This window comes from Polyodon spathula, chromosome 17 (assembly GCF_017654505.1).
Source record: "Polyodon spathula isolate WHYD16114869_AA chromosome 17, ASM1765450v1, whole genome shotgun sequence".
Classification (NCBI taxonomy): domain Eukaryota; kingdom Metazoa; phylum Chordata; class Actinopteri; order Acipenseriformes; family Polyodontidae; genus Polyodon; species Polyodon spathula.
In genome coordinates this window covers 36,069,938-36,095,805 of record NC_054550.1, presented here as the reverse complement: position 1 = coordinate 36,095,805, position 25,868 = coordinate 36,069,938, and the positions used below count along the sequence as shown (strand labels likewise).

At 44.1% G+C, this 25,868-nt stretch overlaps 1 protein-coding gene across 1 annotated transcript in view; it reads right to left on the bottom strand.

The window, feature by feature from the left end:
• Window positions 1-24,583, bottom strand: part of LOC121330006 (ena/VASP-like protein) — a 42,081-nt gene extending 17,498 nt beyond the window's left edge. The window contains exons 1-3 of the mRNA XM_041276192.1: window positions 24,331-24,583; window positions 3,757-3,925; window positions 3,056-3,233 (exon numbers count right to left, since the gene is read on the bottom strand). Of these exons, the coding sequence (XP_041132126.1) occupies window positions 3,056-3,233; window positions 3,757-3,925; window positions 24,331-24,353 (370 nt within the window). The 5' untranslated portion in view covers window positions 24,354-24,583. The remainder of the gene's footprint in view (window positions 1-3,055; window positions 3,234-3,756; window positions 3,926-24,330) is intronic.
• Window positions 24,584-25,868: the final 1,285 nt, after the last annotated feature.

The window sequence follows — 25,868 nt, the reverse complement described above, 5'->3', positions numbered from 1 at the left end:
CTGAGCTTTATTCAAGCCAGCAGTAAATCTGGAAAGATCCCCTCTCTCCTTCGCCCACACTGCTCAAAGCCCTGTTATCTGAACAGGCAATGCAGTCCAGGTTATTCACACGTTCTGCTGGAATCCTAATTAATCTCAAATCATGGGTTTGTGTGCACAACCAAGACAAACCTAGTCCAGTAAACTCTCCATCTGCTGATATGTCTAGCTGGTGAATTAGCCTTTAAAATGGGAAGCACTTCTGATCCATGTGAATGCCTCGTGCCCCACTCTGATAACAATGGGAAGCACTTCCGTGCTTATTTAAATCATCACATTCCTTCATGCCAGTGTTTTGACTGGGCTTGATTGACTGTGCCTGTTGTCTGTATATGTTTCAACATGTTTGCCTGCGCGATATGTTTCATACAGGAAAAGCACCACCTGCAATCCACATCACTAACAGGGACACACACTCGGCTTTCACATTTCTTAATGACTTGCATTCCTAATTAAGAAGATGATGCATCCTTAAATCACAGTAGTAACTAGATTACACCACTCTCTCCGGGTCGAAATGAACGAGAATGCAGTCGAATGATAACAAGGTTATCTCTAAACTGCAGTGCATGCATGCTCACAGTAGCTTCCTGCTCCTGGAGTCCTTACTCCAGAGACAGTCCAGAGACAGCACATTGGACTTCGAGGACTGATCGTAGTGAGTTTCCACAGTGCTTTAGTGCACTGTGAGCCTGTCTGTGCAGATGAACTGTCATGGTTTATTTCTAGTGGTTACAATGGTTTTCTAGTGGAACAGTGCAATCTCTGCTAGGTGATGCATATGGCAGTAACTTGAGGTGTCCTTTCACTATGGCTATTGTGAGAACCTGCTGGACAAGAGCTGTGCACTAGATTTTTTAATCTATTTCATCATACATATTCATGAATGCATATGGATGTGCATGAAGACAATTATACTGATGTTAAACAAATATGGTTGATTGTTGACAAATACAACCTAAACACATTCATAAGTGGGTGTGCAGCTGAGTTATAAGACAGTCGAGTAAAACGACTACGGACTGCACAAGAACGGAAAGAGGAAAGCTATGCATGTACAGCACACTATATGTATATATAGTGTATCTACAGAGACACAGTGAATGCACACAGATCAAGATTAAATCTTCTCTTTGCAGAGGAATATATTCTGCACTTACTGCTGAGGTTGATGGTGGTGGAGATGATTCCTCTAGCATGGGCCCTCTTGGCCTGTTGTCCAGGCATCTTCTCCGTTTGTAATTTTATTCTTTTTAAACAAAGCAAGCCAGGTTATTTTCTCAGCTTGAGCCTGCAGAGACACGGCAGCAGGTAATGCTCTGCATTTGTGCTGAAGGACTCCCCGGAGTCCGGGGCTGAAGAGCTCATCGGGTGGAAGCAGCTTCTGAACCGATTTCTAACAGGCAGGGGAATCCTGGGCAGCACAGGCAGGCCAGCAGCATTCCCCTTCTCTACAGCGGTGCTGCCAAGGACTCGGAGACTCTGCAGTGACAGGCAGGCTGACATCTGAGCCCCTCCACCATATGTGCATCATGGCGGGCAGAGCCAGCGGAGGGGTGAAACAGGAGAAGAGTTCTCCTGCCTCCAGTCCCCAGCCTCCAGTGCAGCCTGAGAACCAGCAGCTCTGCCTGTCACTCCTCACGTCAGTGTGGAATGGGCCGGGGATCACAGGACTGGCCTGGGAAATGTGTATTACTGAAGGGAAACCGAAACCTGGTTATCTGAAATCATGAAACACAGGGCAGCTTTCCCTGGGTAAACACATCCAACACACCCACTGAGCAGCGGCTCAATATTCAGGGGCGTTGCGCCATTGCTACTGTATTTGAAGGAGTTGTCTCGCAAATCCGAAGCCATTTTAGAGCCAACGAAAAAGAAATGATACAATGGTTTCATCAATGAAAAACCATTGCCAATGATGTCAGCTTCAATGAATCTGACCTGCTTCAGTTGAGTTAATCTCAAGCAGGCTTGCAAACTAATCAAGCAATAAAATAAAAGAACCATTGAATTTATCAAGCATGAACCATGAGCCTGTTCCAGGCTGAAAAATGAATAAAAAGAAAATAAGAAACTTACGAAAGAAACTTCACAGAGAGAGGTACTGTGTGTTTCAATCCCTGTAAGAATGACACTCTGCAAGCAGCCCGCTGTGACAGTGCCTGGGAGTGCAGCACAGTGCCTCGCATTAATGGAGCTTCAATAGAACAGAGGAACCAGGCTCCTATCAATGAGAGCTGTACACAGGCACGCATGTATGAAGGGAGCTGGTGATTGAGATCACTGCTAACTAGCCTTATTAAGATCCATTAGCCAGTTCTCACATTACTGACTGGCAGCAGCTGAAGGCTACTTTCAACACCCTGTATATCCACAGACTGTAGTTAAGACTAATGGGAAAGTCTTTAACGCTGCGTGAAAAGGCACTTTAAAGAGCTAAAGAAGAAGATGATGTTAAAGTGATTCTTTCTGCCGAGAACTCCACCGCTTTCTCATCACTCCACCTTCAGAGTCAAACTGCAGAATCTTCCACACTGGGAAATCTGCTGTCACTGCCACGCAATACCAGAAGAGGGCACTGTGACAAACCTTTTTGGAGAGCCAGATACCAAAATCTATGCAGCAGTGTACTGGGAATAGTAAAGCACTACATGATACTGATTGATAAATAACCCTGCTGGGTTAGATTCGGCTTCGGCAAGCACAGTCAACTCAGGAACCAGTGGGGTCACATCTTCATCCAGCTCGAGCCGCTCAGAAACAGGAGCTAGAGAGCAGGCAAGCCTACAGGTGCAACTCTCTTCAGATGCCATTTACTAGATTTTCTTACATTCCTCTTACTATGTTATTCTGTTTGCAACCATTCTCAGTGGTCCTGGGCTCAGGAATATATGTTGAATCTATCTATCTATCTATCTATCTATCTATCTATATTATAGGGTTTTATTTATTTTAGCACACCTCATAGCATCTGCAGTGCCCTGATCTTTACACTGTAAAGCTGTGATGCTGTTACCTCCATCCTGTGTGCTCAGCACATTGAGAGCAAACAGCATGGCATTGGAGAAGGTGGTGGCCTCCTCCTTGCTGGCAAAGTTCAGCCCGTACACCTGCCTCGCGTCACGCCACTGATGGAAGGTGGGGGTCGCCTGGTTGTACTTCAGTCCTTTCACAATGGAATAGTTTATAACAACCTGGAATGAGGAGGGAAAGGGAAGGTGAGTCTGTGTAACATGCATCACACCTAGAGGTTCAAGACATGCATTCTACTAAAGTAGCTACATTTAAACTATTAGGACCATAGTGCAAAAAAAAAAAAAAAACAACTTATCATGAAATAGTAGTTAGCTAGTAGAAACACAACAAATGAAGTGTCCCTGAAAATAACATCCAGAACTATTAAACTCTCAATAGTACTGAATTTATTAACAGAAATGTAATAAGTATTGAAACATAGTTTGGCTAGAAGACTTTCTCTATGTCTTAATGTCGAAATACTTTTGCAAATGTTTTGACTAGAACTGCAGACATTGAGAAAGACTTCTAGTCAAAACATTTGCAGAATTCAAGACATTGAGAAAGACTTGTGGTCGAAATGTTTTGCAGACTAGTGGACACTGAGACGGACTTATTGGGAAAAGGGTCATTGCTTATTCAGTTCCTCGTAGTATTTCTAAACCCCCTCAGTAGAGGGCGCCCTTGTGCCCCAGTGCTCACTTGTTGGTCCTGCAGCTTGACCCCCACCACGCGGAAGGTGTTGTTGGCTGTGTTGTGGTAGATGTTGATCCGGCTGAACCCCTGCTGGCCCGGTTTGATTGGCACCCATTTCTTACTGGTATCATCGTACACCATGACAGAGGCCCGAGCCTGGCAAATACTCTGCTCACTGGAGAGAGAAGAGAGGAGAGAGGAACGGAGAGGAAGGAGAGCATGAGACACGGCCCGTCAGTATTATATTACCAGAACAAAAATAAAGCAAAGCATCACAACAGCCTGAGCGCAAGCTATTCTATACATGCTGATTAACCATCAGTCATCACTTGATTTACATACCCCTATTAAAAGCTAGACTAGGATGTTTCGTTATACCATGTCTTACACCTTCATTAATCCTGTACAAGAAAACTGGAAGAGCTTTTGTGTAGCACACGATAATAACAGACAGCATGTAAATAAAGGATAACCCCTTTGTAAAATGGTGCTCCCTGGACCTGCTGCAGGGAATTCCCATTGGACAAGCCCAAGTGTTTTGAGACTTATTGTTACCTGTACCTCACTAGCCCACGCGTTACAATGCTTCACAATGCCTTCCATGACTTCCCGATGCTCTGTGTAACAGGCAGTGTTGTGTGATGTGCTGCTGTTACAGACTCTGTCCCATGTCGGTAATGAGATGAGATTAAAAGCTCTCTGGTTTTCCACTCTGGAGACATTGCTCAAGCCCAGGTCTATAATGGAGAGCCAATGAAATATGAAGCTTTTCTACTCTGGGCTCCTGGATTGAACCTCCAAACCATTAGTAGGTTACTGACAGATCTGCATGACAAAGCTTTCTTCTACACTGTGCTTTATTCACAGCGTGGGGGTTAAGCTACATGTTTTTAGCAATTGCAGTTGAATTCCAACTATTTCAGCAGTTTCTTTGTTAGTGTTTTTTTAACAGCTTGAGAAGAAAGTTTCTAAAATGTTTAAAAACCATCCTTAGAATTTCTGACAAGTCAGCTTCTTGTAGATACAATTTCAGAAAAAAAGAAATCTGCACTTATCCGAAACACCCACCTAACATTCATGATTTACAATAAACATCCAGCGTACCATAAAACACACATATGGGTTTTTACATGTAAACGTGCAGCAGCTCCCAGAGCTGCCAAGAGAAACTCAATCCAGTTCTGTGGTTAAACTGTGGATCTCTGTCACCAGGGCTGTCTTACACAAGACCATCATACACTTCAGGTCATCACATAAACAACCACAGCTTACCCAGAAGGGTAACAGGACCCTACTGCCAGCGCAGTGTGGAGAGCTGACAGTGCAGCGTGGAGAGCAGCCAGGGCAGCGTGGAGAGCTGACAGTGCAGCGTGGAGAGCAGCCAGGGCAGCGTGGAGAGCAGCCAGGGCAGCGTGGAGAGCAAATTAACCAATTTTGACCAAAATTGACCAATGCACTAATAAGAAGTGCAAAAACAGACTGAGCTGTCACTTGGCAAGCAGGGCAGTCTGAAATACATTCACAGAAGGAAGCAGAAGGAAAAAAAAAAACTTTAGAAGCAACAGAAGAGGAAGGAATACGCAGTGTTTACTGCATGAACGGAATCAAACCGTTCTGAATCTGAAGAGGAAGGAATGCGCAGTGTTTACTGCATGCACAGAATCAAACCGTTCTGAATCTGAAGAGGAAGGAATGCGCAGTGTTTACTGCATGCACAGAATCAAACCGTTCTGAATCTGAAGAGGAAGGAATGCGCAGTGTTTACTGCATGCACAGAATCAAACCGTTCTGAATCTGAAGAGGAAGGAATGCGCAGTGTTTACTGCATGCACAGAATCAAACCGTTCTGAATCTGAAGAGGAAGGAATGCGCAGTGTTTACTGCATGCACAGAATCAAACCGTTCTGAATCTGAAGAGGAAGGAATGCGCAGTGTTTACTGCATGCACAGAATCAAACCGTTCTGAATCTGAAGAGGAAGGAATACGCAGTGTTTACTGCATGCACAGAATCAAACCGTTCTGAATGTGAAGAGGAAGGAATGTGCAGTGTTTACTGCATGCACAGAATCAAACCGTTCTGAATCTGAAGAGGAAGGAATGCGCAGTGTTTACTGCATGAACGGATTCAAACTGTTCTGGAATCAGAATGGAAACAAACAATTTGTTAACTGAGAGTTTTGAAAGCTTTGGCTTTGCTCAATTGCGTGGGCATGCTTTCTGAAAAAAGTTTTTTTTAAAACGGAAGGGCACAGAAAATGCAGTTAGAAATCAAATTTAGCCATTGATCAGAATAAAACTGCATTCCAAACAGTTTTACAATTATAAGGCAGCTACATATGCTTTGATCATAGAATGTTGAATTTAGGCAACAACACAGAAAAAAGCAGAGCTAGAAAAATGCTGAGGATAGTTTCACGAGGGCGTTTGCAAGAGTGTATGCTGTATTCATTGTATAAATGCAGTGAATTTGAGAGACTGGACGCTGTATTCATTGTATAAATGCAGTGAATTTGAGAGACTGGACGCTGTATTCATTGTATAAATGCAGTGAATTTGAGAGACTGGACGCTGTATTCATTGTATAAATGCAGTGAATTTGAGAGACTGGACGCTGTATTCATTGTATAAATGCAGTGAATTTGAGAGACTGGACGCTGTAGTCATTGTATAAATGCAGTGAATTTGAGAGACTGGACGCTGTATTCATTGTATAAATGCAGTGAATTTGAGAGACTGTACGCTGGAGTCATTGTATAAATGCAGTGAATTTGAGAGACTGGACGCTGTATTCATTGTTAAATGCAGTGAATTTGAGAGACTGGACGCTGTATGCTGTATTGTATAAATGCAGTGAATTTGAGAGACTGGATGCTATACGCATTGTATAAATGCAGTGAATTTGAGAGACTGGACGCTGTATTCATTGTATAAATGCAGTGAATTTGAGAGACTGGACGCTGTACGCTGTATTGTATAAATGCAGTGAATTTGAGAGACTGGACGCTGTATTCATTGTATAAATGCAGTGAATTTGAGAGACTGGACGCTGTACGCTGTATTGTATAAATGCAGTGAATTTGAGAGACTGGACGCTGTATTCATTGTATAAATGCAGTGAATTTGAGAGACTGTACGCTGTACGCTGTATTGTATAAATGCAGTGAATTTGAGAGACTGGACGCTGTACGCTGTATTGTATAAATCCAGTGAATTTGAGAGACTGGACGCTGTATTCATTGTATAAATGCAGTGAATTTGAGAGACTGGACGCTGTACGCTGTATTGTATAAATGCAGTGAATTTGAGAGACTGGACGCTGTATTCATTGTATAAATGCAGTGAATTTGAGAGACTGTACGCTGTACGCTGTATTGTATAAATGCAGTGAATTTGAGAGACTGGACGCTGTACGCTGTATTGTATAAATCCAGTGAATTTGAGAGACTGGACGCTGTATTCATTGTATAAATGCAGTGAATTTGAGAGACTGGACACTGTATTGTATTTACTGCAGTGAATTCGCGAGTGTGCGCTGTATACACTGTATATAGTGTAGTGAATTTTGGGAACAGATTTTGATCAAAAAAAAATATTGGTCTCTTGATATTCTTGACTGTTGCTCAGCTGAATTAAATCTTAAATGCGGACCCTGTAAACCACACGGCACGACTAAGAACAAACAGCACCCAGCTCGGCGAGCTTCGAGGCTGCTGGAACCCAGATGCACCTCGGGGAGTAAAGATACACTGAACAGCAGGCAGGAAACCATACACGCTGCAGCAGCACACACTGACTCATTGATTATGTAAATAAGATCCTTGACACCCATTCTGATACCAAATCTATACACCCTGCAGCAAAGCTCCATCCGCACTGGACTGGTCATTCAGCCCTCCCCTTAGAAACGTTGACCGCAGTATTTTTGCAGTTTTCCCACATGGTTATACTGTACATTTACCATCATTCACCCTGGCTTGCCATGTTTATTAATAGGACTCTGATGGGAAAACACATCAGAAAACCGATCGCATATAGCAGAACAGCTAGGCATATTTTTGCAATTATGAATGCCCAGAGTGATTTAGTTACTCAATTTTAAAAGTGATTCTTGTTTTGCTCTCTGATACATGATGTTTTTGCTATGATTGTTTTTGAGGGTGCAGATCACATGCAGGAGACTGACACACAGTCCTGGAAGAGGGATTCCCCAAGGAGCAGGCAGCCTGTGGAGAACGCTTTTATCTCATCCCATTCCTGTAAACCCAGTAGGGTTACACAGTGGACCTCACGCTGCATTCAGAGCGGAGCTATGGGGGTGGCTCGTGGGGGAGACCTGGTGTTGAGCCCTGTAGAATTTGCAAGGTTGCTTTTACAATGCTTTTACTTGAATGTGCTTTCACCTGGTTGTATGTTTTTGATATACTTTACTGTGCATTTGCTGTAGTAACTTGACACAGGACCAGGGTGTGAATAAAATGCTATACACACACACACACACACACACACACACACACACACATATATATATATATATATATATATATATATATATATATTATATATATATATATATATATATGATGATGATGTATTAACACACAGTTAACTTCAAGGTCATGATAAACTTGGCATTGATGATAACAGAGCATCGCAGGGAAAAAGCTTCCTGTTAAAAACCCTAACCCGACACCTATTAGGAAACAGGTGTATTCATTCAGTAACCGAGCCCGGAGATTAAAACTTAATGGAACTTTATACAGTGAATGCTTACAGGGAAAGATGTATTAGGGCTGACAGGTTGAAGAACTTTGAAGAACTTAAAAACACAGCATCAAAATAACAAAGGCATTGACACAACTGACCCCTCAAAAAGTTTCCTACAGTATACGTTAAGATCCACCAGAACTTCTCTGCAAGAAGAACGCAGGCTCCAGGTGAACACAGTCACTCCTAATTAACAGCAATGTGATCTCCCCTCTATGCAAATACATGCAACACAACTACACCCGCAATGCCCTGGTGTTTTATTCAACATAAAATGTTCATTACAACAGATCAAGCAAAGAAGCTACTAAACAGGGGGGCTCAATCCCGGTCCTCGGGGCTATTCCACTCCAGGTTTCATAGGTAAAATGAGATAATGAACTACTGCAGGGTCTGGATGGAGGTTCAATTGGTTCAATTTAGAACAGGGTTGGAACAAAGAGCAGGAGTGGAACCAGCTTTGACCCCCCCGGTACTGAAAGGTTTTTTCTCCCTCCTCCTATCTATAAAGCTGGACTGTGCCAGAGCCATCTCTCTTCCATGGTGTTAAACACAGCTCTGCTCTTCATTTGAGTTTCAGTTCTCAAGGTCCCACCTTCTCCGAGTGCCGTATGTTATCAACGCATGCCGTGGGAAATCACGTTGGATCTTCATGGGACTCCCAGGTCCCAGTCTAGCGTAGAAACACATGTGAAAAGCAAACATTGTCCTGTTCTCATGTGTGCTCAATAAAGGTGTTCCTTTTATAATTATATAACTTGATTTTGCATCCTTCACTGAAAGGGTTAAATGTCACCCAGTAGAGGAACAAAGATTCAATCATGCAAAACAAAACAAAAAAACACCTGCATTTGCACCAACGACCTGAATGATGGTTCTGGAGCTAGTGTGAGTCAGTGCCTGTGGCTATGCCACTGTCTGAACAGAAACAGGCTGTCGGGTCTAACAGCACTGTGCTTCTCTACCCTGGTTCTCCTTCCAGACCACTCCTACATTATCCTGCTCTGTTCAGTAATTTAGAACCTGGTTAGAGTAAATATCTGGAGCAGAATGGATCTTAAAGTGATGGGAACCACAGCAGTGGTAGTATTGGAGGTAGGGAATGAAGAGTGAACTTTGGTCTATGCTAAGATACAATTCTTATCATTAGAGCAGATAGGCTTTACATTGTACCACTCAGTCAACCACCACAGAGAGAGTTCACCACACAGAGAAGCCCCAGCTGATCTCTGAGCTGATAGACTGAAGACAGGTGAGTGGGAAGCTGCAAGTCTCTTTCATAATGTTTAGTTGACTTGCTTTGTGGAGTTTGGGGCAGCCACACATAATCCAAGAGGAAATGACGCATCAGATCGAAGGGTATGTAAACATGTGGACATGAAAACACATTCCTTAGCACTATTAAAACAGTGAAATGGTTCATTTTCATGCATTCACCTGCAATTGAACTTTACAGAGAGAATCATAGAACACAGCCATGAACCAACCATTAGGACCAATAAAATACCCACGGCATCAGATTTGCATATTTACACAAGCTCCACTCACAGGGATGCTTAATAATAGGACCATTAGATATGAGAATTATAAAAACAATACATGTTATAATAATATAATAAAGTCTGTAATAATACCCACTTTCAGAATCAGTCAATATTGTCTGATAATGACCTTCAGTTAGTCATATCAAGATAAGACAACTTCTTTCATTGTTATGATCAATAATGCACAGGCACTTTTTTTATTATTTTACCGGAAGCTTACAGGCTGCACAACAGTAAAAAGTAAAAAAAAGAAACAGCATGCTGTGAAATCTCGACTGCAGTAACAATGTTACTTACCAAGGTGCCATTGTGCCCTGTACCGCTGGCAAATGCTTCCTCTAGAAGGGGAACACTCGGTGTTTGTGTAACAGATATATATATATATATATATATATATATATAGATAGATAGATAGATAGATAGATAAAGCTATAGAGAAGTATAAGCAGGGGCAGACCTTGAGCGTACTGGAAGGATGTGGCTATTGCAGCCTTGCTTTACTTTGTTAAAATAAATGTATTATTAAAAGACAGGAAACACAACAGGAAACATGTCATGGTTAAAAAACAAAACTACAGGTTGAAGAAGCGTGTTAAACACCCTTTGCTCATTCGAACGGCTCAAGCTTCATTGCATGTCTCTTAACTTCAACACTCTTTCATGAGCCCAAATCTCAAAGGAAAGGGTTAGAAACCCACACGAGCCCTGCTGCACCCAGTCCTGGGTTTAGAAACTCACTGCTGCACCCAGTCCTGGGTTTAGCTCACACGAGCCCTGCTGCACCCAGTCCTGGGTTTAGAAACTCACACGAGCCCTGCTGCACCCAGTCCTGGGTTTAGAAACTCACACGAGCCCTGCTGCACCCAGTCCTGGGTTTAGAAACTCACACGAGCCCTGCTGCACCCAGTCCTGGGTTTAGAAACTCACACGAGCCCTGCTGCACCCAGTCCTGGGTTTAGAAACTCACACGAGCCCTGCTGCACCCAGTCCTGGGTTTAGAAACTCACACGAGCCCTGCTGCACCCAGTCCTGGGTTTAGAAACTCACACGAGCCCTGCTGCACAAAGTGAGCCTGTTTGTCTGCTTCAATTCCTTTCCCTGGTTGTTCACAGAGCAGACAGGACTTTGCAGTTTTCTGGGTAGCCTGAGGTTGCTGGACTATTAATAATTGTGACCTCCAGCTCTATCTGCAGAATCACAGCACTGTACCTCACTGCATACAGCAAGACTCACAGGATGACAAATAGCAATGGATTTCACCAGGACTGAAACAAGCCCTCCTTTCTGCAGACAGACAACGATTCTAGCTGCCTCCCTCCATATTACAACTCTGCTGTGTGGCTTTCTCTTCTCTCCTGAAGGAACTATGAAAGTAACAATTATATCCACAGACACAGAATGCTGTAAGATATATCTAGCAGAAAATAATGTTTGAATTATTTTAGCAAATAAATTGCACATTTCTACCAACTATCCCACTCTCCAGCTTTCTTTGAAAAACACCTCTCTGTCTGTTTTACTGTTGTATTCCTGGCATACCACATCCAGCCATTCTGAACCCTAAGTATAAATAAATCCGCTGTCATCTTTGGCATTAGTTCATGTATTTTAAAAGCCTGCTGTATGTTTCCAGTGCTTAGGCCTGCATGTGTTGATGTCTTCTAATAAAATCTATTTCAATGACTCAAATAATATCTCTAACCCTACATGCAGTCTCCACATTGCTTACAGAGGCTGTTTTTTCACTGAAGTCCACCGGGTGTGAGTGACATTGGATTGTTCCATAACTCTAGTGAACTCACCCACGTTTGCATACATGACCCAATTAGAAACCCTAACATTAGTGAAGCACGAGTAAACCCTTTTAAACAGATGCAGACACGCTGTGACGCATTACACATTCTTCTTTAATTTTTATTTCTGCATGGATGATGGCAATTTGCATAAAGGTTAATGTGTCATTTCTCCAGACTGGTAAATGCCACTGCATTAAGTCCCATTAACCCTGGCATTGGCGTGCATTGCAGAATCCAAGTGCATGAATTCGAGTGCTAGTGATCTTGACATGTCTGCTGCCAGAAGACAACCTGTCAACGTTCCTAAAGATCACAAAGAGCAGACCCAGCAAAGCATGCCTCCTGGTATTACACAACGTGCTTATTTCATGGATAATTCATGAATGCAGACGGTGTAGTCTTCACAATGGCACGTGACCTCGCACACTTAGCAGCTTTACTTCCATAAAGATCAAATCAAATAATCCTGGACTCAGCATGAGCTTACAAAGCCACAGTCTCTGTTCTGACCTGGAACCGGATAATACTGCGTCTTCAAATCCGCTCTGGAGTCTGGCAACATCTACCACAAGGGGGTTCGAGCAGCTTCACTGATTCCTGTTCAATTAGCAGCAGCAGCAACAAACTCAATGTGCAATCAGTCATACGGTTCATTACAAGAGGATGCAAAACCACACGAGAACGACAAGCGCCATGCGTAGAGACCTCCCCAGAGACACAGCAGAACAACAAGCGCCATGCGTAGAGACCTCCCCAGAGACACAGCAGAACAACAAGCGCCATGCGTAGAGACCTCCCCAGAGACACAGCAGAACGACGAGCGCCATGCGTAGAGACCTCGCCAGAGACACAGCAGAACAACAACAAGCGCCATGCGTAGAGACCTCGCCAGAGACACAGCAGAACAACAAGCGCCATGCGTAGAGACCTCGCCAGAGACACAGCAGAACGACAAGCGCCATGCGTAGAGACCTCGCCAGAGACACAGCAGAACGATAGAGCCCTCGCCAGAGACACAGCAGAATGACGAGCGCCATGCGTAGAGACCTCGCCAGAGACACAGCAGAACAACGAGCGCCATGCGTAGAGACCTCCCCAGAGACACAGCAGAACAACAAGCGCCATGCGTAGAGACCTCGCCAGAGACACAGCAGAACAACAAGTGCCATGCGTAGAGACCTCGCCAGAGACACAGCAGAACGATCGCCAGAGCCAGAACGACGAGCGCCATGCGTAGAGACCTCGCCAGAGACACAGCAGAACAACAGAACAGCGCCATGCGTAGAGACCTCGCCAGAGACACAGCAGAACGACAAGTGCCATGCGTAGAGACCTCCCCAGAGACACAGCAGAACGACGAGCGCCATGCGTAGAGACCTCGCCAGAGACACAGCAGAACAACAAGCGCCATGCGTAGAGACCTCGCCAGAGACACAGCAGAACAACAAGCGCCATGCGTAGAGACCTCGCCAGAGACACAGCAGAACAACAAGTGCCATGCGTAGAGACCTCGCCAGAGACACAGCAGAACGATAGAGCCCTCGCCAGAGACACAGCAGAACGATAGAGCCCTCGCCAGAGACACAGCAGAACGACGAGCGCCATGCGTAGAGACCTCCCCAGAGACACAGCAGAACAACAAGCGCCATGCGTAGAGACCTCCCCAGAGACACAGCAGAACAAAAAGCGCCATGCGTAGAGACCTCGCCAGAGACACAGCAGAACGATAGAGCCCTCGCCAGAGACACAGCAGAATGACGAGCGCCATGCGTAGAGACCTCGCCAGAGACACTGCAGTTTGTACAGTTTGTAAATATCACCTCTTCAATAAATCATATCAAGCCTGAAGCTGGCTTGCATTGCACAATCCAAGTGCACGAATTACAGTGCGAGAGATCGTGACAAAACAGTAGGGAAGAGAACACTGGAAACTCATGCTACAGGAAAAAAAGATAAAGGGTTAAAATCTATTAAAAAAAATAGTGAATGTGCACAAAGGTTCATGTGTCATTTCTCCACACTGTTAAATGCCACTGCATTAAGCCTGATGTGGGAAGCTGACATGGAAGAAACATTCCTGGAAACGCTAGAACTGCTCTGTGAACTGAAACAGGACACTGAAAGGTGCAGGGCTCTCCTGGGAACAGTGAGATCAGACAGAGCAGTGCACTCACACTGAACAGGGCTGCAGGGTTACTGGAACATGCAGGAACATCCTCCCTTTCACCTTAAAAACAAGGACAATGACAGCGCTGCACAAAGAGCCACGCCACCATTTCACTGAGCTGGAGCAGCTGGCTAAAAGCAGATTTATTTAGATTTGAAATGCGTTGTTTTCCTAAATGTGCATTATGCACCACTGTTCAAAATTGTTTTAAAAAAACTTAAACAAGGTTCAGAAAACATGCTTTTTTTGTTTGTTTTTATCACACAATGTATTGGATTAATAGTGAGTTTAGCATTCAGAACTGCTACAATATGCAGAATGATATATAAAATCAATATGATTATACAGTATCTAATCCCCTTTATCAATGCAATGTAATATATTAAGGATCTAAAATGGGCCCTGGCTTGTGCTTGCTCACACATCAATTATCCTCTAAGTAAACTACATTATCTTGGCAGACTACACAATCAGTAATTCTGCTATGCAGCCAAAGCTAGGAAAATGAATAATGAATGATGTGTCTTTGATAAAGCCGCTGGATAAAACAGAGGCAAATGCTGAACCCCTTACTGAATTAATAACCTGGCCAGTTACAGAGTGCTCGGATTTGATTCGCGTTATACAGTTCGCACACACGCACGCCGTGTGTATATTCCAGGTTGCACGCTTACAAAGAACCATACTGGTTTCAGGCAGCTACTGCAGATGGTCTACTAGCAATGTCTGTGGATGACAGCTTCATTGTGATTCTGGTGAGTCTACTGACAGAGGACCTGCCTCGCCTCCACAGCCAGATCACGTTGTCGCAGACGTTCAATAATAAATCAGATTCTCTGCGTATCTCTCGCCCCGTCTCTCCACTGAACTGCAGAACACTAGAGGGGTCTGAACTCAGCTGATGCTTTAAAACAGTCCTATTAGATCTGCAGACTTAATTAAACCCTCAATCATTGTGGTTTTCTATGACTCTGTCCCTCGGGTTAGCTTCAATCTGACTGCGGCTTGCTTGTCCCCAGTGCATTTCCACCTGCCTTCTACTCTGACACAACTGTAAGGAATTCATCTGGGTTCTCCGCTTTGTGCGCTTGGTGTCAGATGGCGACACCGCAGCAACTCTCAGTGCAATGTTTAAGTAAAAATGTATTATTTATGTCGATCTGAAATGCTTTAGCTAATTCAGGCTTGTATATGCAGTTGCCCTTGATCTCGCTGGGAGATGGTGTGCGGTGCAGGTCGCTGGGTTCTGTTCTCAATGTGTTGTGAGTTACAGATGCGGTAAAAAAAAATATGTGTACAGCTCAAGGGGAATCTGTTAAACTCAGGGCCTAATCCTTTTACACATATATTTTTTTCTATTAACTTTTGCACTTCACTTTGCTTTGCGAATACACGGCAGAGTTAGCTGCTGTGGGAAGCAGCACAGGTTCAGAAATACATGCGAAGGAAGCTGAACAGAGAACTTGCTTTGATGGGGCTGCCAGAAATATTTAGCAAAACAACCCTTATCTACTGCCCTTGATCCTGGCCAGCAGCAAACTGAAACACTAGTTTTTAAAAGAGCAAGACTTTTCTATGCATGCATGTTCCTGCAGCAGATTCCTGTCTGCTTCCAGCAAGGGGTTCTAATTGCATCAGCCTGGAAACATGCTGCCCCAATGAAAACATATCCCAGCAAACAGGTTCTTGATCGAGCAAACGGCTTCAGGGATCACCTGACCCAAGATGCATCAAAGAGCACAATTGAAATGGTAAAAAAAAAAAAAACATATACCGTGAGAGTGTAGTCCACGGGCTGAAAAGCCCTCACTTGATCATTGTTTTTGTTTAATTATCACACCTGGTAATGATTGTAAGTTAGTGCCATATACCACAAGAAGCTGCTTTTGGAATTTCAGCTGAAGAATTTCCAGCATGCCAGCCAATGGGTCCCTCTTCATGAGTCACTGCGGTGAATGCTTTCCCACTGTATCGGAACTCCCTACCTTAACATACCTGGGTATACCCCCCCGCCTCCCCCGCCCCCCCAACCGACTGTACGGATGAAACTGAGAGTAGCAGTTGTTTGGGTTTTTTTATTGGAAAGAATATTTGGGGATCCCCGATATGGGTCTGTGAGGGGGATATTGAGGACTAAACTTAAAAAAAAAAAAAAGCCTTGCAAACAAGATGCTTTCCACAGAGAAACAGAGCAATCTGTAGCTGTAACCCTGCCCCAGTCCCTTTCAGTGTGGAGAGAATCAAGCCCCTTTATCAGGAGCTGCCCCTATGGTTTTCAGACACATTTTGTTAACGCTTCCTATAGAACTTGCTTTATGCCACCTGCAGTAAAAACATTTTTTTACAAGATACTAGGGTATTATTGTTATAAAGTGATTAACTCAGACACACTGTACGTGCTTATTCCTCAGTGCCATGCGCTTTCATCTATATTCCATATCCGTCCACAGTTATGTGCAGTACAGGAGTTTCGTAGCTGCTCAGCAGGCAGAGCAGTGAGAGGGTGAGCCTCTCAATCCACCAGGTTAAACCACAGCAAAACTGTCAAGAAACAGAGCCGTCCTGAAACCGGGAGTATAATAAAGCAAGAAAGAAAAATGCCAGAACGATCTGCACAATTCACTATTCATTAATAACAATAATAATAATAACAATACAGGAGCTATACGTATAATGTTGAACACAATAATATTTGCCACGAATTACACACCCTGAAATTAGTGAGCTGGCAAGATAGAGGATGGCTATTTAAAAGAACCATTAGCCTGTATTGAAATGGTTGAATTAGTCTGATCGATTATTTGACCATGTGTCCCGGTTTTGAGCTTTGAAAATATGATCCTCCTAACATTAATACACACACGTAAATGCAATGTTTCTAGTCCGGAAGCAATCTGATATTTTTTAAATAAATGAAATATTTCTGCAGTCTGGCCAACCATGGAAAAATCACTAACTCGATGTGCACCTGTTCTCATAGAATCCTTCTATTGGTTGACATTATAATAAACAGTATGACATCCAAAAAAAACAAAAAAACTGCCTCAGTGCATCAGTACTCATGAATAATGGGGTTCAGATAGTATCAGAACAGCTTTCTGATCCACTAATGGAGTGTGCTGTGTTTGACTCAGTAGCTCCCTCTGCTGCTCCGGTGGGTCAGTGAGCCCTGTCAGTGCTTACACCTGCTTCACCTGTAACCACTAACTTCTTCACTGAGTCCCAGTCTCAGCACGCCTTATACAAGTTGACTGCACTCATGTTTTTCCCATGGCTAGACTCTGCATTTACAACACTTTACCCTGGTTTGCCATGTTTTTTTTTTTGTTATATGCTTTACCATACCCCTCTGGACTTTGCAATGCTTGCCTATGCTATCACTGTGCTTTATCACAGTTTGCTGTGCTTTCCAGTCAGCCTGGCTGTCTGCAATGTCATTGTTTTTACAGAGGTTGACTGAAGGCTCACGTTCCATTGTAAATCTGTCCTCACCGTGCTAGGACGCTCTGGTGTGTTCAGATCAAGCCTGGCACGCAGTCCTATTGTTTTCAGTGCTCTGCAGTGGCACAAAAACATTGTCTGTGTCCTCTGATCCCAATTAAGTGGACAACCTGCACAGCCTCTGATACCCGGCTGAGCTACACGGTGAGACTTTAGCAACAGTGGAGTGGAAACTGCCTGTAAAGAATATATCCATGCAGCCATCGCCCCCGCACCACAATAAAAATACCACGGGCCACATCTCCCGCATAGCTCACCCAAGCACATCACGCAAGGTTCATTTCTGCCATTTGGAATGTAAAAGATAAAATAGCTTCTCCTTTACAAGTCACACCCTTTAGCAGTTATACAGCAGCCTTTAGACATGATCTCCTGGGCTGCTATATAGAGCTATGACTGTGGATAACCTTTAGCAGTTATACAGCAGCCTTTAGACATGCTCTCCTGGGCTACTATATAGAGCTATGACTGTGGATAACCTTTAGCAGTTATACAGCAGCCTTTAGACATGCTCTCCTGGGCTGCTATATAGAGCTATGACTGTGGATAACCTTTAGCAGTTATACAGCAGCCTTTAGACATGCTCTCCTGGGCTGCTATATAGAGCTATGACTACCGGAATGACTCACAAGCTTATGACCACGGAACTTGATTCCTTAAGACACATGCAATCATTTAAACAGTGTCACATGTTAAAATCTGCCCCCGTGCACAATGCCTTTTACAATTATCTGTGCTTTACCAAGCTTTCACTGCGCTTTCCTACACTTTGCGATGGTTTTACTAAGGGCACATTTTATAGGGACTTGACTACACAATGAACGTGGCCGTAGAGGAAAAGGCTATGTGACCTTCGCTCATATAAACAGAATATTATGGGCTGTTATGTGAACATTATTGGAACGCTGGTTCACTGGAAAGAGGCCCTGTTCTGTCTAGGGTAAACTCAGGTCTGAGCTAAAAGGAATCTGACTAAGACTCTAATCCTGTTCTTTGACAAAAGCCCTTCGCTCTTTAATATCTGCATCCAAGGCAATACCTTGTCAGATGGCTGTAGAGAAGCAGGGTTGAGCCCAGTCTCAGTAGAGGAGTGGGCAGCTCAGTGAGGGGCCCTCTGAAGAGCCACTCTCCGGCCCTCGGGCACCCAAGGTGTTAGGGGGTCTGTTGAAGGTCCCGTCCTCTGAAACAAACAATGCCCCAGGACTTGTCTATTTTGCATCACTGTCCCAGTCACTATTTCTTTCCCTCAAGAAAAATTATTTCAGAAAAGTACAAGCACTCAGCACACTTCAGAGTTAGAAATCACAGGGCAAACTGTGCCAGAACACAAGACATTATATCAAACAAATATAGAAACAAACACACAGAGAAAACAGTGGCTTAAAGCTTTTATTTAGGCCAGTACTCATTTCAGTGAAACAAATCTCTGGTTGTGTGGGAAGAGAATTTGTTTTTGCTGTGAGATTTAGGATTATGGTGAGGACTTCCAGATGATCATTAACTTGTTCCAGTTTTAAACCTGAATTACCCAGGACTGCGCTCCCCTTTGGAAGGCCTGTAAACTCTGACAGGAGACAGTTTAAATTAGAAGGCAGCTGTAACACGGAGACGCTGATGGAATCTCCACGTCGCTCCACAGCAAGTGCTGCTTCCTTTCTATTTTAATTTACAGGGAAACTGTGCAATTACGAAGCTAAATTGCAGGGACGATGAACAATGCATGCACGCAGTAAAATCTACCAGGGCTCATTAAGGGCAGTGGAAAAAAATAGAAAAGTGTCAGGATCACGTGATAAATGATCTCAGGACCTCGATGTAACACATTTTCAAAAGAGCATGAAGAAGAGACCCCTCTAATGTGTACCGACATACGCACGGATGTCCTAAGAGTTGGAAACACATAACACTATGTAACACAATTTTTGTTCCTGGGTAGTAAGTGTTATTTCCTAATTGCTTATGCCTCAGAAGTATAGAAAATGGCTATTATTCCCCACAAACTTTGCTTTTGTGACCAGGACAGTGATATTTCAAAATATCACTATTTCCAATGGGAAAACGGGCAAATTTGTGTCTTTTCGTTCACATAAAGTCAGAAAAAAACAACATATGAATCCAAATTAACATGTATTTATACTAAAGTAATACAAAAATGACTACAAAAGATTTAGAAGGTTTAGAAATATCACTGTCCTGGTCACAAAAGCAAAGTTTGTGGGGAATAATAGCCATTTTCTATACTTTTGAGGCATAAGCAATTAGGAAATAACACTTACTACCCAGGAACCAAAAAAAAAAAAAAAGTTACATGGTGTAATCAGTCTGGCATTGAATTCATCAATCGCATCAAGCCTCTTCAGACACTCTGATTGCTCCGATTCACAAGTACAGATTTTTCATGCATGTCAATATTTTCTTGATAAACTCTATGCCCATTCGCGTTTGCTGATTGCAAACTAGAAAGAGGTTATTTGATTCTTTCTATTTCAGTCATCTGCTTTAGAAGTATGCATCCACTTATTTCAAGGTGATTTCATTGAAACCTGAGCCTTAAAAAGATGAAACAGTAGTCTCTGCATGAGATCAGACCACAGTTATAAGCTACTTCCACAAATCCAATGAGGACCATTTACCGGTGCAAAGAACAAATCTTAAGAAACAATCCGTCAGTTTTCTTTAGTGACCCTCCTCGAGCTGGAGCCTCTGAACAAGCAGCGCCGAACTCAGACACTGATGCTAAAAAAAAGTAAACAATGAAAGACTATTTTCTGGCCACATGAGAATTATTCTAATGTGTAAAGGTAGACAAGCCACGCAATGTGCCAGAATTTGACACGCAGGGCTTGACAGTGTCTGCTGCACGGAGCCCCTGGGCAGAGTGCGCCTCCACCTTGCACCTCCTGGTGACAGCAGAAGCTGAGACAGAAGATGGTGGCTGGGGGCTGTGAGCCATACTGCCCCCACCCCCTCTCCACTGACTTCATATCTTTTCCCTCCACAGGCCATGCTTGTCGTGGTAGAGTAGGAAGTCTTCAGCCTCAACAAACGTTGCAGTCCTGCACTGGAATCAACAGGACCTGCATTACAGTCCTGCACCGGAATCAACAGGACCTGCGTTACAGTCCTGCACTGGAATCAACAGGACCGGCGTTACAGTCCTGCACTGGAATCAACAGGACCTGCGTTACAGTCCTGCACTGGAATCAACAGGACCGGCGTTACAGTCCTGTACACTGGAATCAACAGGACCGGCGTTACAGTCCTGCACTGGAATCAACAGGACCGGCGTTACAGTCCTGTACACTGGAATCAACAGGACCTGCGTTACAGTCCTGCACTGGAATCAACAGGACCTGCGTTACAGTCCTGCACTGGAATCAACAGGACCTGCGTTACAGTCCTGCACTGGAATCAACAGGACCTGCGTTACAGTCCTGCACTGGAATCAACAGGACCTGCGTTACAGTCCTGCACTGGAATCAACAGGACCTGCGTTACAGTCCTGCACTGGAATCAACAGGACCTGCGTTACAGTCCTGCACTGGAATCAACAGGACCTGCGTTACAGTCCTGCACTGGAATCAACAGGACCGGCGTTACAGTCCTGTACACTGGAATCAACAGGACCGGCGTTACAGTCCTGCACTGGAATCAACAGGACCGGCGTTACAGTCCTGCACTGGAATCAACAGGACCGGCGTTACAGTCCTCTACACTGGAATCAACAGGACCGGCGTTACAGTCCTGCACTGGAATCAACAGGACCTGCGTTACAGTCCTGCACTGGAATCAACAGGACCGGCGTTACAGTCCTGCACTGGAATCAACAGGACCGGCGTTACAGTCCTCTACACTGGAATCAACAGGACCGGCGTTACAGTCCTGCACTGGAATCAACAGGACCGGCGTTACAGTCCTCTACACTGGAATCAACAGGACCTGCGTTACAGTGGAATCAACAGGACCTGCGTTACAGTCCTGCACTGGAATCAACAGGACCTGCGTTACAGTCCTGCACTGGAATCAACAGGACCGGCGTTACAGTCCTGCACTGGAATCAACAGGACCGGCGTTACAGTCCTGCACTGGAATCAACAGGACCGGCGTTACAGTCCTGCACTGGAATCAACAGGACCGGCGTTACAGTCCTGCACTGGAATCAACAGGACCGGTGTCACAGTCCTGTACTGGAATCCACAGGACCGACAGGCATTGGCCTCTAGATAAATACCATGATAGTTGTATTCCTGAGCGCTCTCAGGCTCTCACAGATTGCGTGTATGTATTATAAACACAGATAGATGACAGCTCTATTCCTGAGCGCTCTCAGGCTCTCACGGATTGCGTGTATGTATTATAAACACAGATAGATGACAGCTCTATTCCTGAGCGCTTTCAGGCTCTCACGGATTGCGTGTATGTATTATAAACACAGATAGATGACAGCTCTATTCCTGAGCGCTCTCAGGCTCTCACAGATTGCGTGTATGTATTATAAACACAGATAGATGACAGCTCTATTCCTGAGCGCTCTCAGGCTCTCACAGATTGCGTGTATGCATTCACCACACAGATAGAGATCTCAGAATCAATAAAGCAAGGCAGCCATTCTGTGCATTCCAACAGGAGGAATTATTACTGCCCCAGACTGGAGTTTGGAGTAAAGACAAAACACTCCATAATCAATTCAGCTGCAATACACACTGCATCAATACAATACACAAAACATCTTAATAAGCACATTCCCTCCACTGGCTGTACCCTCAAAGCCATAGAATGCAATCAGCAAGCGTATGTGCGGTGCAGATTTATTGCTTACTGCTGAATTACTCTCGACTTCCAGCAATCTGCCTATTAAGAAACACCCCCAGCTGGCAGTGTCTGGCTATTGTGCAATTCTTCTATTGAAAACACAAGTTTGCAAACCGTTTGCACAGGCACATTTTACACATACACTAAAGAAAGGAAGCCGTTTAGTAGTGACACGGTTTTAAAACCTGGGCTGTTTCACTGGGACTGGGAGGGTCTAAAACCAGAATTTCAATTTCTGGACTATGAATCAACATTGTTAAAACGTTTATGGGAATGTCTGGATTGACCTTCAAGACACCCCTGAAAATAACAGTATTTACAATTTCACAGGTGTGAGCTCTACACCAGAAAAAAAAATCATCCCCCACTCCCATCTACAGTGTGCTTCTATTATACAGTGTAATCCTTAAAGGGATACGCTTGCATTTCCAAGATGACTTCCTTTGCAGCATGCTCACAGGTCTGGGTAGGGGCAGGCAACCACAATGCATTCATCAACCAGCACTTCCCCTGATAAATAACTGCGAGCCCTGCGCGAGCCTGGCTTCAAGGGGAAAGACCATACAGTCAATGGCAGCTGTCTCTAAGCTGATCTATCCACAGGTCTATACACAGCTTCCAAGGTCAGGGGCTGAGATCCCCCGGGTACGAAAGAGAAGAGCGAGCGGAGACGAGCAATCATTTCATTGAAATCCTCCTCCAGTCAGTCCGCCCCTCACTGAACACGGGAGGAGAAATAAAACTAAATGAGATGGGATGCAGTGAGTGACAGCAGTGAGGTGTGCTCAGTAACACTGCATCGCAGTGCCAGACTGGGGGCTGCTTTTATCCAGCACAATGTTTTCTGATGGGATGCAGTGAGTGACAGCAGTGAGGTGTGCTCAGTAACACTGCATCGCAGTGTCAGACTGGGGGCTGCTTTTATCCAGCACAGTGTTTTCTGATGGGATGCAGTGAGTGACAGCAGTGAGGTGTGCTCAGTAACACTGCATCACAGTGTCAGACTGGGGGCTGCTTTTATCCAGCACAGTGTTTTCTGATGGGATGCAGTGAGTGACAGCAGTGAGGTGTGCTCAGTAACACTGCATCGCAGTGTCAGACTGGGGGCTGCTTTTATCCAGCACAGTGTTTTCTGATGGGATGCAGTGAGTGAGAGCAGTGAGGTGTGCTCAGTAACACTGCATCGCAGTGTCAGACTGGGGGCTGCTTTTATCCAGCACAGTGTTTTCTGCTTCTTCATCAGGCCACATCGTCTGCCTCACCAGTAAACAGCGATGGAAACCAACACAGCACACACCTGGCTTGTTTTCTGATCACATTTCTATCTACTCCTGTTACAGTACATCTGATGTCAGTTCAGATTAGGGATCAAACACCGTTGTATTAACTCAAGCAGCCTCATGCATAGAAAACACGTACTCTACTACCTTGCATCTGAGCAATAGATGCACTTGCATTTTCTTTGCAGTCAGTGCTTGTGAATGGGGGCTGTGTTCTTGTTCTCAAATATTTCAGTTTTCCATGCACCAGAAAATAACCCACATTTACTTATTTAAAGATGATGCTGTACTGAACAATCATTGCCTGCACAAAGATTCATTCATGTTACTGCTGTCACTCCTCTGTGTGCACAGCTAATCGTTCAGCTTAATGAGGACAATAACAAGCTGCAGCGCTGAATCCTCTCTGCAGATGCTGATTCATTCTGTAATTATATTAGCCCTTTAAAAACAACCCCTTCAGAAATGCTTGCCAAATACATGCACCCTGTGGCCTGTCTGCAGCTGCTGGGGTTGTGCCACAAAAAAAAAACAATGCAGGTAAACAGAAATGCTGACAAAATCCATTGTTCCATTAAAAGCTCTTTCTAAAAGACACATCTCTCTATGGTAGCAGATCCTATGTTATACTGCACACGACAACACAATGGAAAATAACATCAGGCAGTTACCATTTTAAACAAAACAGAAAAAAAATGTATATATACAAGCTTACCTGAATTCATCAAACGAATACATGGTCTGGCAAAAAAAAAAAAGAGAAGGACAAAATCCCCTTTGGAAATTAGAACGCAAACAGTTGAAGAAAAGGCATGCGGTTAGCGCTCAGGCTGTGAGTAAATGGCATGAATTCATATTGCATATTTATCCCAAATCTCCAGAAAGGTAGAATGTGGTAATGCTGGCCTGCAGTACAGTGCTCCGCAGCTCAGCCGGCAGTGTGCAGACAGCAGCAGCTGAGGCAGGAGAGAGGCGGCCTGCACACCATGTGACCATGCCAGCCCAGTCCCATTAAAGCAGCGAGGTGCTCATCCATTCAGAGGAGTGAAGGTCTGCTGCACAGCCTGCACTACAGCAATATCATTTACAAACAGAGACCTGCTTCTCATTGTAATTACCAGGCACACACATGCACTGAATGAAGAGGAGGAGAAAGAGAGCTATATCCTTTACAAAGAGACCTGCTTCTCATTGTAATTACCAGGCACACACATGCACTGAATGAAGAGGAGGAGAAAGAGAGCAATATCATTTACAAACAGAGACCTGCTTCTCATTGTAATTACCAGGCACACACATGCACTGAATGAAGAGGAGGAGAAAGAGAGCAATATCATTTACAAACAGAGACCTGCTTCTCATTGTAAATACCAGACACACACATGCACTGAATGAACAGGAGGAGAAAGAGAGCAATATCCTTTACAAACAGACCTGCTTCTCATTGTAATTACCAGACACACACAAGCACTGAATGAAGAGGAGGAGAAAGAGAGCAATATCATTTACAAACAGAGACCTGCTTCTCATTGTAATTACCAGATACACACATGCGCTGAATGAAGAGGAGGAGAAACAGCAGAAAAAGAGATGGTACACCAACACAATAATCCTTAATGTCACATCAAGAGCAATGATGAAGGGAAACAGGTTTTCCTGTTTGAACGTACGCATTACCATTCTACTAAAATTATACAACTATATAGAGCATATCCACAGATCTATATAGGAATATAAATAATGTTTCATCTTCCAGTGTGACGTGCTGGAATTCAAAGTGAGAGCCACGTTCTCTTTGAACACGTCACAGATCATCCCGGGACACTTTCTTCAGCAGAGCCAGGCCAGTGACCCTGGAGCTCTGTCACCATTCCCAAGTTCAGAGACTTCATACCAAAACCAGGGACACTAACGAGTCACGCCTTGAATGCTGAGCTCTATTTAGACTTACTGCAGCATTTCAATATCAACAGCAACACTAAACAGATCCAGAAACTGCAAAAATGTGGCAAATAGTGACTGTCTGAACTCTTTAAAGTGCACAGACTGAGATCAGGGGTGTTTAGAAGGTATGATTATATTTCAAAGCGCTCCAGTGAAAGTGCAGAACTGCACTCCTGTAGTACTGCTAACACAGGAAAACTAGCTGCAATTTTCATGTGAAAACATCATGTAAAGACAGCAAATCTGACTGTGCAGCGTACAGATTTCTTTCTACTGAAATGTGTTTATTAAAGAAATGTGTGCAAGCAA